Genomic DNA, 13671 nt, shown 5'->3' on the forward strand with positions numbered 1-13671 from the left:
CCGAGACAGACCAGGGTTGAACATGAGTGAAGGTACCCATGCATAAACGAACAATGTTATTTTAATCTTCACAGCCCATCAGATCTTCAATGGCCAATCAGAAGCCTTGATCACACCTACTTTCTAAAAACACCAGGCAAGCACCAGAGAAGGTGTGGGCAGGTGCCCCAGTGCCTGTACGCATCACTTTGGTGATCGCTGTGTTACAATATTAAAAACACATTTCCTTTTCATATCCTGCATTCCAAAGTCAGCATATTGAAAGTGTTAGAATTTGGCAAATTAAGTTTAAACCGATAGCTTATTAATACTTTCTCCTAGAAAACCAAATACCTATGCTCTCTACAGCCTGCAATGAACTTTCGCTTTTTACTTCCCTAGACAAAATTAGGCTGTAACTTGAGAGGCATTAGTTCAGTGATCTGTATCATTGTCCTTAAATTTTTTGTCACATATTAAATTATAAAAATAGTATTTCCATTTCATATGCTAAATCCTGTGCTGGGATCAGAAGTATATATGAAAAGTAATTAGCTTCCCTTTGCTAGTTCCCCATATAATACTTCTGAGTCTGTCCTCAAAAACCACTTAAGCTCTTCTTTATACTTTTTTTTAAAAAATGAAGAGTTCTGGATTATTTCTTAATATAGCTATGTGACTATGATCCTAATCTCCTTTACTGCTTGCAGAAGCACTTCTACATGCAAAGGGGTGGGGTCAGTGATTTCCCACTGCAGACCATATTTCCCTCTCCTTCCCCTGCTCCCAGTTATCTGCCAAACTCTGGGAGCATAATTTTGGAGAATATGCCTGTAGTACTGTGAGGGGGGAAATTAGGAAGTTATTTTCTGTGTGCCTGGCTTTACACACCTAACGTAGGATCAAGCCTATAGCTTCCATTTTTTTTAATATAGCAACGACATTCTAAATGAATAAATGCACATGTGACACTTAAAAAAAAGATGGACAGCCTCCCGAAGCATGAGAGATGGGCAAGAGCGATGGCTGACTCAGCATAAATTCTATCAAGCTGAATGTCTGTCATTCAAGGCAGTAGAAAAGAGCAGTAGCACCTGAAGACTAACAAAATTTCTGGCAGGGTATGAGCTTTCATGAGTCACAAAAGCTCGTACCCTGCCAGAAATTTTGTTACCTCTTTAAGGTGCTACTGGACTCTTGCTCTTTTCTGCTGCTACAGACAGACTAACACAGCTACCCATCATGATCAGTCATCCCAGGTGAGGAACCAGTTGTGAGCTCTTTATATAAGTCCGTTTTCATTTCTTATGGTTGTTTTGTAGCACGTGGACCTCTAACATTGGCAAGGGGGGTGGAATTTGAGATGCAATGATAAAGCACAGTTTGTGAAGAAAGAGTAAAAATGCTTGCACTTAATTTCAGGTTGTTTTTCCTTTATGTATGTTTGTCCTGTGATGCTCTCATGCAGTTCTATAAGTATTTCAGTGCTTTTTCACAGAAGCAGAGTATTGATTGGGGAGATACAGGAGATTGCCCCTGATAACCTGTGGCCTCATTCCGCAGAAATCACAAAGGAATGGATGTATTCCAAGTAAACCACATTTCCTTAAATACTTAACAAACCTTAGAAGAACATTAACATTACAAACATAAAAGGGGGCTAGACTTAGCACCAGCCCTCAAACGGCCACAGCTGAAAGTCTATTTTTGACAGTTCCCGATCTGTGGAGGTATGATGCTCAAACCTGATTACGCTAACCAGTTCCAAGCTAGAAATGAGGCCGTGTGCCCTGAATTATGTCCTGAAACTGATACAGAATACAATACTGCTTGTAACAATAGCCCTCCAGTGTGCTATTGTAGTCCTGATACTTCCAGGAAAATAGCACAAGCAACAGCAAAAGCAGGATTTAGTTGTCACTGGTACTTCTGCATTCAGTTCTGCTAATATCAAGAACAAGAATTTTTTTTATAATTTGCAGGGAAACATTTTAAAAAACCACTTGCCTCTAACAAAACAGAGAGAAATAGGTTGTATTTACTACTTGATCCTGCCTCCTTTCCATTATTATGATAAGGGATGAGGCCCCTCCAGATGCCAAAATCTGCAGCCCTACCAGGGCCAACAGTAGCTCCATCACACTAGGGGACTTACGTTGTCGTTTTGCATCTAGCTTGCCCCTGGCTGTACCTGCCAATCCAGCTAGCAGAAAACAGTGTGCTTTCCCTGGAAACAGAGTCCTACAGATCTGTTGTTAAACAGTAGCCCTGTGCACTTTATGCTACAGTAAACATGCATACAGTCCATGTACAGCACACACATTTTATTTGCACACTTGTTGTTTCTTATAGTCAACACACGCACACAATTTAAACCCAATGTTTATCAAGATACCAACCCACAGTTTCATTTTAGGGCCACGGCTCGGAGGTAGAACATCTGCTTTGCATCAGAAGGTTCAGTCCCTGGAGTCTTCAGCTAAAAGGACCAGGTAGCAGGTGGTGCGAACAACCTCATCCTGAAACCCTGGAGAGCAGCCTGCCAGACAGGACAGATTATGCTGACCTCGTTAGACCAATCCGACTCCGTGTGTCCCAAGTGAACACGTGGCTTCATTTGTACAAACAGAAACCCGGGTGTAGATGCACGATGTATACACGTTCACTGTAACATGTACACACTAACCATGTGAAAATGAGCTTTTCTGCAGATACATCTGACCTCTCCCACACACTCACCCCTTGGCAGGGCATAGTTCATTTCTTTTCACACACAGCTTAACGATTCTGCAAAACCCGGCCATCCCCACCATTCCTTTACCCAAAAAGGGCAGACTAGATGACTACTCCCCAAGCCCTTCATACATAGGGTTGCCAACCTCCAGGTGGTGGGGGAGAAATAGACACCACTGTACTAGTATCGGGGAAATTAGGAAATCAGTACAGGAGCGAAATCAAATTTAAAGTGCAAAAATATCTTTATATGCTACTGTGTCTAACCTTATACATGAATATTCTAAGTCACATACAAAATGTATACAACACACAAATACAACAGTAAAACAAACATACAAAACCACCTCAAAGGTGAAGGAAGAAAGGGAACAGTTCATATAAGCCGTGTCTCAGAGAGTACAAACATCATTCTTCTGTGCTCTTCTCAATGCAGGTAGGTAGGTAGAATATCAAGATTCAACGAGGAAAAACTTCATGGAGGATACGGCCGTTTCAGATTCTTTGAATATGAATTCTTCATCAGTCCTTCAATAAAGTTCCTCTTATATTGCACATCTTAATAATATTTCAAAGTGCTGGATACATGTTGCTTCCCACAAGGGGCTACACTTTTGAACCTTGCTCCTTCACCTTTGAGGCGGTTGACTGTATGTTTGTTTTACTGCTGTATTGGTGTGTTGTATACATTTTGTATGTGACTAAGAATATTCATGTATAAGGTTAGACACAGTAGCATATAAAGATATTTTTTCACTTTAAATTTGATTTCTCTCCTGTACTGATGTCCTAACCTCCAGGTGGTGGCTGAAGGTCTCCTGTTCTTACAACTGATCTCCAGGCGACAGAAACCAGTTCCCCTGGAGAAAAATGGCCACTTGGGCAATTGGACTCTATGGCATTGAAGTCCCTCCCCTCTCCAAACCCCGCCCTTCTCAGGCTCCGCCCCAAAAAACCTCCCGCCCGCGGCGAAGAGGGACCTGGCAACCCTACCGGCAACTCTATGCTCACAGAACTTGGGCAAACGGGCTCCCCGCGTCGCTGCGGTCCGGGATGGGGAGGGAAAAGAGAACTACGCAACGAATCCGCAGGGCTCCCTCTATCGGCCGGGACAGAGACATCCCTCCAGGCCGCCGCCGCCGTCGCTCTCTTTCCGCCTCATAATGCCTCGTCTCCCCGGCGTCTCCTGGCCTCCTCGGCCTCTCCCCGCCCACACCGCCCGTTCTAACCAATCGGAACGCTCCGCTCGGAAGAGGGCGGCGGCCTGGCGGGCGTGGCTGTCGCCGTCCGTCCGAGAGCGAGGCTGTTGCCCCGCCCCTGTCCCTCGCCCGTCCCCTCCCCTCCCTCCCTCCCTCCCCCCTCCGTCGCTCGCTCGCTGTCTTCGCTACCGGCACATTCCGCCGCCCTCGCCAGGCCTCAGCCCACGGGAGCGGCTCGGGCGGGCGAGAAGGGAGGCCGCTCGACCGGGCGAGTCAGGCGCCGGGCCGAGGCGGGAGAGAGAGAGTGGGTGGGTGGGTGGCCGGAGCGCCGAGGAGAAGCCAACCAGCGGGCGAGGCCGAGAGGCGGAAGCCGCGCCGGGAAGGGGGCCCCCGGCTGGGCCCGGCCTGGGTGAGGGAGGAGGAGGAGGAGGAGGAGAGGCCGCGCTCCCTGCCTCCCGCCATGGCCGACAACGAGAAGCTGGACAACCAACGGCTGAAGAACTTTAAGAACAAAGGCCGCGACCTGGAGGTAGCGCCTTGCCGGCTGACCCGCCGCCGGTCCCCCGCTTCGGGCTCAGGGAGGGGCCCCGGAGGGCAGGCCCAGGAGGGCAGGCCGGCAGGCGGACAGGGCCTCTGCTGTGGCGTCTCTGCTAATCTCCGGCGGCGGGGCCTGCCTGGAGGCACGGCCGGGGCCTCGCGTGGGCCGCCCCCTCCAGGGGTGGAGGCCGCGGCGGGGACTGGCTCTCCGGGTGGGGGCGGCGGCTTTGGGCTTTCCCTCTCGGCACCGGGGAAGAGCCTCCGTGGGGAGGGGAGGGCAGGGCAGAGGCCTCCGTGGCTTCCTTGGCGCCGCCTTGTGTTTCCCCTTTTTCCCCATCCGACGGGAAGCGCTGGAGAAAAGGGGGTGGGTGGCGAAGGGCTCTCTTTCGGTGGGGCTGGGAGGAAGGAAAGGGGGCGCCGCTTCCTCCCCACCTGGCTGACAGCCGTGGGAGCAGCCTGTCGGGTGACATGTGTATTTATTCTCCCCTCCACCCCACCCCGCATGCCTTTTTACCAGGCGAGGTGGTTGGGCCTCAGCCCTGGGGGGGCTTAGGAAGCCGGCCCTTCGTTTAGCCACCTAGTTAACAGGAATAAATCTTCAGGGATGTGATGCAGTTAAAACTGCTTAGTCGTACAATGTAAAAAAAAAATGGTTCTCTGAAACTCGCTCTGCGCACAGTCCCTGGGAGAAATGTGAAACGTCCCAAGTTCTGTCTTTTTTAAAACCCGGACATTAAAAAAAAAATGGCATTCGTCTGTACTCAGGCTATAACCAACACAGAAATGAAGTCCAGAAGAAATGTTAGTGAAATTTCACCAGATGCTTGTCAGGGTCCATGAGAAATGTTTCCAAATCCTGCTTATCAGGCTGTCAGTTCATGCTCTCCTTGTGACAACTGTATGACTTACAAATGTCTTATCACAGCCTGGTTTGGGATATAATCAGCTGCCGAAGGCCGCCCTGATATAAGTAGATGCTGCTGTTACCTCTCATTTGAACAAGTCTTAGCAGTGTGAGGTGTGTGTAGAATACTGGTGCGGCTTGCAGGAATTTAGGGTTCTCCGTTTCCTATTGCATATGACAGTGATGGCCCAGCTTCCTGGCAAGTGTGTGTCACAAGCCAGAGAGAGAATGCCACTGGAGTGCAGAGTAAGAATGAGTATGTATCTGCTTTCCAGGAGGATATTTGAGGCTGGTTTTTTCCTCCTAATCTTCTGGGTTGAGAAGCAGCAGAAAATCACTAGGGAGGCAGATAAGATTATTGACCTGATTCTGTCATAGGCTCCCAGACCTTCCTGCACCTGTCCAGGTATGCCTCAAAACTCCTTTTGCTTGTACCACTTGTGGCACCCGTCCCTCCCATGACTGGCCTTGTATAGCACATAATAATGTAAGCAATATTTAGGAAAAATTGCTCCCAGCATGCTGATGGTGGAAGGGTAAACAAAGTGTAGGACTGCCTCAATATTAGCATGTGATCAGAAAAGGCTTGTCTGTGTTGCAGAATACCCCTGGCTCTCCTGTGATTCCCCTACCTCAGTTCTTTGGGGAGCTGTGGTTTAGGGTTCTACTGTGTAATCACACTCCCGTGTTTTCATTCTATATACATGAGGAAAATATCCCAAATTTTGGTCCACCACTAATTCGCCTGCATCCTTGCCAGTACTGTATACAACATTTGGATAACTTGGTGATTGTGGTGGATGCTGATCCACATATGATGACTCATTTTGTTTTTGTACTGTTTACATTCTTATTCCAATTTTTTTAATATGAAAAATGTTGGAATCATTTTGTCAGATGTTGCCATGGTCTTGTCAATTATATAGCTCTAAAAAGCATAAAAACTGGGGATTTCCTGATACCTGAACACTTTTCTTCGTTCAAAAAGTGATCTTTTAACCATTAAAGAATTAGGTAAGATTTTTTTAAAAAAACCCTTTCTTGGTTACTTTCTGTGATGTGTGTCCTCATGCCAAAGTTTTAAATCTCCATTGTGCCTCTATTTTAGTTCAAGAATATGTTTCTCAGAATTAAGTCCTGAGATGGGATTGCCCTTCGTGCAGAAGGGACAGAGTTTTTAGCATCATAGCAAATTGTGATACTAGGAAGTGTTTTCTCTTTCCAACCATTCTCTAGATATGGAATCCTCTATACACTTTTTGTTGGCCATCAAGTCACAGCTGATATAGTGACCCCCATAGGGTTTTTTAGGCCAAGAGATGTTCAGAGGTGCTTTGTTTGGCGGTGGTCTGCCATTGCCTGCTTCCATGTCATGCCCCTGGTATTCCTAGGAGGTCTCCCAGCCAAATACTAGCCAGGGTCAGGACTGAGAGTGTGTGACTGGCCCAAGGTCACCTAGCAAGTATCCATGGCGTGAGTGGGGATTTGAACCTGGGTTTCCCAGGTCCTAGTCCGACACCTTAACAATTATACCATGCTAGCTCTCCTTCTATCCATAGGTTAAGATAATAGCAAAGCATTATATAGTATATCAAGCTGGATGCTTCATGGTTTCAAGTTCCAGTTCCCTGCTACTTCAGGAAGCAAGTGTGAACCCCAGTGCTTCTGGAGTACAGAAGGATTTCCCAGTACTGAGAGGATCTGATCATGGAAGGTGAAACAGAAATGGTGGGAGAACGAGAATAGATCTTCCAAGCATTTTAAAACTGGTAAATAATTGTGGGCCCTCCTGAATCAGAACAAGACTTTGGCATGGAAGCGGGGAGAGGTTAACACCTCTCCTGTCCTATTTTCCCTACTTTGGATGGCCTTGAGTTAATGGCTTTGTTGGGGGAAACATGAAGGCATGGATGTTACCTGTATGTTTTCCTTGGCAGTGCAGATAACTTGCAGTTGGGGGTGGGATTTGAGGTCAGGGTTAAACACCAAATCAGGAGCCTTACAGCTGCTGTTTACCAATTTAAAAATGCTCAGGAGATCAGTTCATGGATTTCACAGTATCTTATTTGGTTGACCTTGAGTCATCCAAAATCTAGCTGCTTTTGTGACCATGACTGGACTTGTGCAATTTTTGAATAGGTAAGTTTATCCCAGACCTTCATATTAGCAGTAGTTAGATGGATGAATATAACTTGCTTAAAAAGAAATTTTCAGGAGTTCATGAAGTGTTTAAGGTGCTATCAAATTCATTGACAAAAACAACTCATGAGGTTTACAGGGACCAACATTTATTATTTAATTCATTCTTTATACCTTGCTTTTGTCCCCAATGGAGATCCAAACCAGCTTTCAGTATCATTTGCAACTCTATCATTTTATCTTAACAATTCCTCTGTGAGGGAGGTTAGGGTAAGAGACTGACTGGCCCAAGGTCACCCAACAAGTTTCCATGGCAGAGTGATGATTCAGCTCTGGGTTTTCCAGATCCTAGTCAAGCACTGTAACCACTATACGATGCTGCCTCTCAATCAAAGAAAAATCAAAGTATTATTCCTGCAGATACTATTCTTGGCAAGCATATGATCCTTGTGATGGAATGTTGGAACAAGTCTGGGAGAAAGCATGATTTGTTCCAATAAATAGCACTTGATACTTCCTGTCATTTTGAGAATAACTTTTCTAAGATTGTTACTAGAGCATGTGAGTTGAATCCTGTGCCTTCTTCCCACCAGTGCAAGAAGTCTTCCACTGATAGAGGCTCTGCTGATGCAAGACACAGGATTTCGACTTATTCCTTCGACAGTTACCAGTTTTGCGTGGCTCAGTCTACATTGTTCCCAACCCCCCAACCACCAGCTGTACCTTTTCAGTGCTTACAAGTGACTGCTGGGGGGAAGGAGGGGGCATGAAAGATCTGTCTCGGCCAGCACCTTCCACTGGCACTGCATGGGACCCAGACATCAGTGTCTTAATCTATTAATTGTTGCTTGGGAGATCTGAAGTGTGTAACCGCCCTCTCTGTTGAAGTTAATAGGATACCCTGCATGTTCAACATTTCTGTATCAGGAAAAAAAGGTCATGTGAATAAACCATCAGAAGAGAATTCTGCATTGTACTTAAGGATTATAGTAAAATGCGCTTATGAGAAACCACATCATAATATTTAAAACATAAGGTCAGTTTGAAGGTGAAGGAAAGAAGCTATATGATTGAAAAAATGGTTATTTGGCCACTGAGGGTGGGAACTGGATCTGGGGTACAAAGAGACTAGTCCAATTAAGTTACCAGCAAATCCTACTTTAGCTGTATGACTTAATATATCCCTTTGACTGGTGCTAGAGCTAGGACTACTGCATTTGGCTAAAGCTGTCCTACACTTCAGTCCTTTCTTTGATTTGCACGTAAAGGAAGGGTTGAAAGCCTGCCCAAGATATTTGACCAGCCCTTTGTCACTGCACATTCACTGGGAGGTGAATGGGAGGTACATGACAAGATATTTCATAGTATCTGGGAGGTACATGACAGGATATTTCATTGTATCGCTGAAGATGCTGGACCTTGATTAGAACTGATTTCATGCAATCATGTTGAAGAAAAGCTGAAGAATATCTCATAGATTCTCTACTATTTTAATGGATGTACCTAAAATTACTAAAATTATTATGGCAACCTTTTCGCTTGCTCATGTGCTTAGGCTGGCCCTGGAAAAGATTTAGGATTGAGTTTACTTCTGGAGCATTGAGGGATTCCTTCCCTCAACCAGGTTTTGTGGTATCCACTGTGGAGTATATTAATTTTAAAGTGCCTTGGTGGTATGGGTACCTTTGTATTAGAATGGTAAATTTTAACTGCATACTGTGGGGGAAAATGAATTAAAACTGGAGAAAGTGCCAGTACCAGTCAAGCATTTTGGTAGCCCAGATAGCTGTGCTACAAGATAGGGGGCATATTTCAGAATTTCTAGCGATGTTATCTAAACAGTAAGCACCAGTGTACCTTCAAATGAAATAATAATGGAGGGAAATACTGTAGAATTGGGAGTTCGTTTGATGGTCATATTGCATGTTGAAGAGGCAGCTCTTCCATTCAGATTTTAAAATGTAACTGGAAGGCTTCTTGTGTTTTCCATAGTGTCAGTGGCTGCAGCAGAAATTTAAACAACTGGGGAGGAAGTTTAGATCTGTAATATGTCTGTACTGATATAGGGTGATGTGGATCATAGCCACAGAGAACAAATGCAGCAATTGAGTTGTAATTCAGAATCATTGTGAACACCCTCTCACATTCCAATCAAAAATTTTAAATGTCAGACAATGGTTCTTAGTACATCATAATTTAAGAACTATAGAAGATGATGCATGGAAACACTTTGATCAGGAGTTTTCATTGGTGCCCGTAACATTTTGCTGCTGCGAGGGTTATTTGGATTTCTTGTGGAGGCCACCTGCCAACCAGCATGGGCAGGTTTTTATCCATTTTATTTATTTGCTGAGACTGAAGGCGAATTATAAAATAAAAATAAATTAAAATTGTATGAAGCAAACTATTTTTGTGTGAAATCTGACACTACTAGGGGTCTGAGTTTAGGTAGGCACTGAACAGTAAGCGCTTGACATGTCCATGGGATTAAATGAGATGTTAGAAAGTCTTTTAAATTTCTAAATTCTCAAAGCATTCTGTTGTATTTACAAATCATATTTTCATTTATGCCTAAACTATTGTTCCTTTCTCATTTTTGCCAGTGACTTAGCCAAATGAGTGGGTTGCAAAATCCTTTCTTGTGCAAAATTAACATTAACATCTTGAGAAAACATGAATGGCTGTGCCTAAAATGCTCAGTTGAAATACTGATATTTTTAAAGCATACTGGTGCCATGCTTTAAAACGTTACATTCTGAGATATTTTCTGTACTTTAATGTGATAGGTTATTCTTCCTCACCAGGGGTATGGTCAGTGGGGGGTTGGGTTTTCTTCTGCGTATGTCTATGGCAGGCTGTGCCCTTTGATGCTGAAGCTAGCATGGATGTGGCAAAGGCAGGCTTGCCAGTAACTTTCAGTTGCCATGATACCAGATACTGGGTCATCTTGCTCACTTTCCTTGTGAAAGATGAAACCACTTCCTATAAGGCAATAAATTAACATAAGATTGCAGAGAAGACCAAGAGTATGCTTTCCAAGGCAAGTCATCTGGGGCTTTCTGCAAAACATCCAAGTTGGAGAAAAATCTTCCTTCCTCCTGTCCCATAACTGCTGTTGGCATTCATTCTGTCTTTTGAACAAACTAATCATGTTCAGTTTCAGCAGCAGCTCAGTGTTCTAATACCAGGAAGTAAGCGCAGCCATATCCAAAATGTGAAGGAGAGAGATGATACTAAGCATCTTACTCTTTGGCAGCTAAGGATCACTTTCAAGGGGAAAGAAAGGATTCCTGAAATTCTGGGTGGCTTCCCAAGCAGCAGATCTTCTCCTGAGAGAACCTCCCAGACTGGTGCTCTTCACAGCAGGCTGGGCAGCTTTCCCAAGAGAGGTCTGACAAGGAAGCCATACAGCCTGTCATGTTGTATGTGAGGCTGAAGAGCTTCTTTTCCAGCAGCAGTCTACTGGTAAGAATTTGAGAAAGATGACTGCTGTGTGTGAAATGATTAAAACCGTTTTGCAAAATGGTGCACGTCTTCGCTTGTGTTCTTATACTAATGGCTACCACACTAACAGTTTGCACTATACTGATAGTGGGGTAAAAGTCAGACGTTGAGGAAGGTGTTTTTGCATTTATATAATTGATTTAATATTAAGAATTCACAGATAGTTTTTTCACTTTGCAAAAGTAGGAATGCAGATCCACAGCTGATGCTATGTGCCCAATTCATATTCATTCTCTCCTCCCTCCAGTCTTTATTTTTTTAAAATACATTTTTATTGATTTTTTTGGGATAGAGAAAAGGAAAAGGGAAAGAGAAAATAAATAAACAACACATCTTGGTCCTTGTCCAAGGCAGCCCCCGCCCCTCCAGTCTTTATTGAGCCAATCATAGTGCCTGTATCACAGTTAGTGTGTGTGTGTGGAGTGTGCATCCACTTCTTTGCAGATAAGGGTTTTCAGGTTTGCTGAACATGTGAGCCGGCCCGTGGTATACCAGTCATTTACTGCTGTTGAGTTCTTGCATGTCTAGCCAAGAAAAACTTTAGATTGGCAATTTTGCAAAGTTTAATTGTGCCTTCCATAAACTTTAAAGCATTTCTACTTCTTGACTCTAGAAGCGGATGTTTTTCTAGTGCAATCAGCAGCTTAGTTCAGAGTCTGAAGCCATTGTTTTCAAATGGTGTAGTTAATTTTCAGTCCTATAGGATGTTGATCTGCGGTGCTGCTTCAGCAGCAGTTGACATGCTGTTTCATCCTTTGCTGGTTTGTTCGATTGATTGTGCTTTCATTTAGAGTTCCTAAAGATGCTGTATTCCATCGTGGAGCCAGGCTGGTGTAGTGGTTAAGAGCAGTAGACTCTAATCTGGAGAACCGGGTTTGATTCCCCACTCCACATGAGCAGCAGACTCTAATCTGGTGAACCGTGTTGATTTCCCCGCTCCTCCACATGAAGCCAGCTGGGTGACTTTGGACTAGTCACAGTTATCTGAACTCTCTCACCCCCACCTACCTCACAAGGTGTCTGTTGAGGGGAAGGGAAGGTGGTTGTAAGCAGGTTTAAAAAGGTAGAGAAAATCGGCATATAAAAAACAACTCTTCTATCAAGGAATTCCTTGCTGCTTGGTGGCAGGGATGAAGAAATTAAAATTTGAGAGAAAATATTTGTACGGCAAGTGTTGCCTTGTGGCTGTGCTGCTTGTCTGGACCTGGCCTGATCATATTGATTAATGTGAAATGTAAGATCAGTGTGGATGTATCTGTACTGACTTATCTTAGTGCCATGGCTGTAATGCATTACCTTTTGCAAGGTTTCAATACTACATTTTGGCACAGCTGCCATTTCCCTATACTGTTTGGTTAGAAATGCCTGTAACCCCTTCAAGTTTCCTCAATGATATTTGAAGTTCTTACATTATCGCTTATAACAAAAACAACTGAAATATGATTTGGGCCTCACTTTCTGCTACTATGTAGAGCAATTTCCTCATTTTGGAAGCACCATTAGATGTTTAGAGGATACTGTCAGTTTTTTAGGCACCATCTCTATACTGAGTTGTGAAATTTGATGCTGGTAGATAAAAGCTTTCAGGCACCTTGGTGTTTACATTTTTTTATTCCTTATGCCTTAAGCTGATACCTAGGGTGTAGGACTTCAGAGTGTTCAAAGCACATCATGTACCAGATCAGTAGTAACTTCTTATACTAAACCTGCAAGGAAAATTAGTTTTCTTATTGTATTGTGAAACTGTGGCTTTGAACTGGAAACTTCCCAGCTTACATTCTCAGTCACTACACTATGCCAGCCTGGCAGGCACTGTTTTATCAAATTGTGGTATTCTTTTACTTTGCTTTCCTTGATTAGCTCTTAAGATGTTAAGCAGAGAATTGTATAGCTGCCGGGATTTAATGTGGCATTGGGGAGGGAAGGATCCTTTCAGGTGGTCAGCCCATTCCTGAAGGCGGGGCAGTTAGGCAGTGGCCAGGAGAGGTGCAGCCATGCCACCTCCACAGAGATTTCCCGGCCACCAAAAAGACATAAAAAACTTTATGAAAAGAAAATGCCCCCATTGAAAACAGTGAGGCTATGTCACCAAAAAGGCGGCACAACTACGCTGCAGCGTGAGGGGGCGTTCCTGGGGTGAAAGGGGTTAGGAAGCTGCCTAAAGGCAACTCCTCCCCCAGGAACGCCTCCCCCCCGCTGGCGTGGGCTTTCCCTTCTGGGAATTCCCTGCTGGTGCGGGTGTGCTGGCGGCGGGGGCTGGCACAACTCTGCAGCTGCCTGACGTTGGCATGTTTGCTCCCGGGACGGTGTAGGTGCCCCTTATCCCGGGTTGAAGGGGCACTTACACCGGTGCAGGGTTACGCTAGCTCCTCAGGAGCTTTGGCACCCCCCTTCAGGATTGCAGCCTTAATCCTCTATGCTTATGTTAAAGAAGTGTGTCAAAGTTGTAGTGACAGTGCTACGCAAGAGGTCTTTCTATAGAATGCTGTGATCTTATACTGGCTAGCTTAAATCTAATGTGTGGCACTGCCTTGAATCTGATGCATTAATTTCCATTGAAGGGCTTTGGACCAAATTCTTGGCAGGTAGATGCAGGAAGACAGCATGTTTTTAACATTATCAGTGCTGTGAATGTATAAGACAACTCTTGACTGAATTTGTAATGTAGGGGTCACC

The 13671-nt window shown here is 44.6% G+C and overlaps 1 protein-coding gene across 1 annotated transcript in view; it reads left to right on the top strand.

Moving 5' to 3' along the window:
• Window positions 1-4294: 4294 nt before the first annotated feature.
• The window catches only part of KPNA4 (karyopherin subunit alpha 4), a 36197-nt gene continuing 26820 nt past the window's right edge, over window positions 4295-13671 (top strand). The window contains exon 1 of the mRNA XM_056850635.1: window positions 4295-4440. Coding sequence (XP_056706613.1) covers window positions 4372-4440 — 69 coding nt within the window. The 5' untranslated portion in view covers window positions 4295-4371. The remainder of the gene's footprint in view (window positions 4441-13671) is intronic.

Source organism: Euleptes europaea, chromosome 5 (genome assembly GCF_029931775.1).
Source record: "Euleptes europaea isolate rEulEur1 chromosome 5, rEulEur1.hap1, whole genome shotgun sequence".
Lineage (NCBI taxonomy): Eukaryota > Metazoa > Chordata > Lepidosauria > Squamata > Sphaerodactylidae > Euleptes > Euleptes europaea.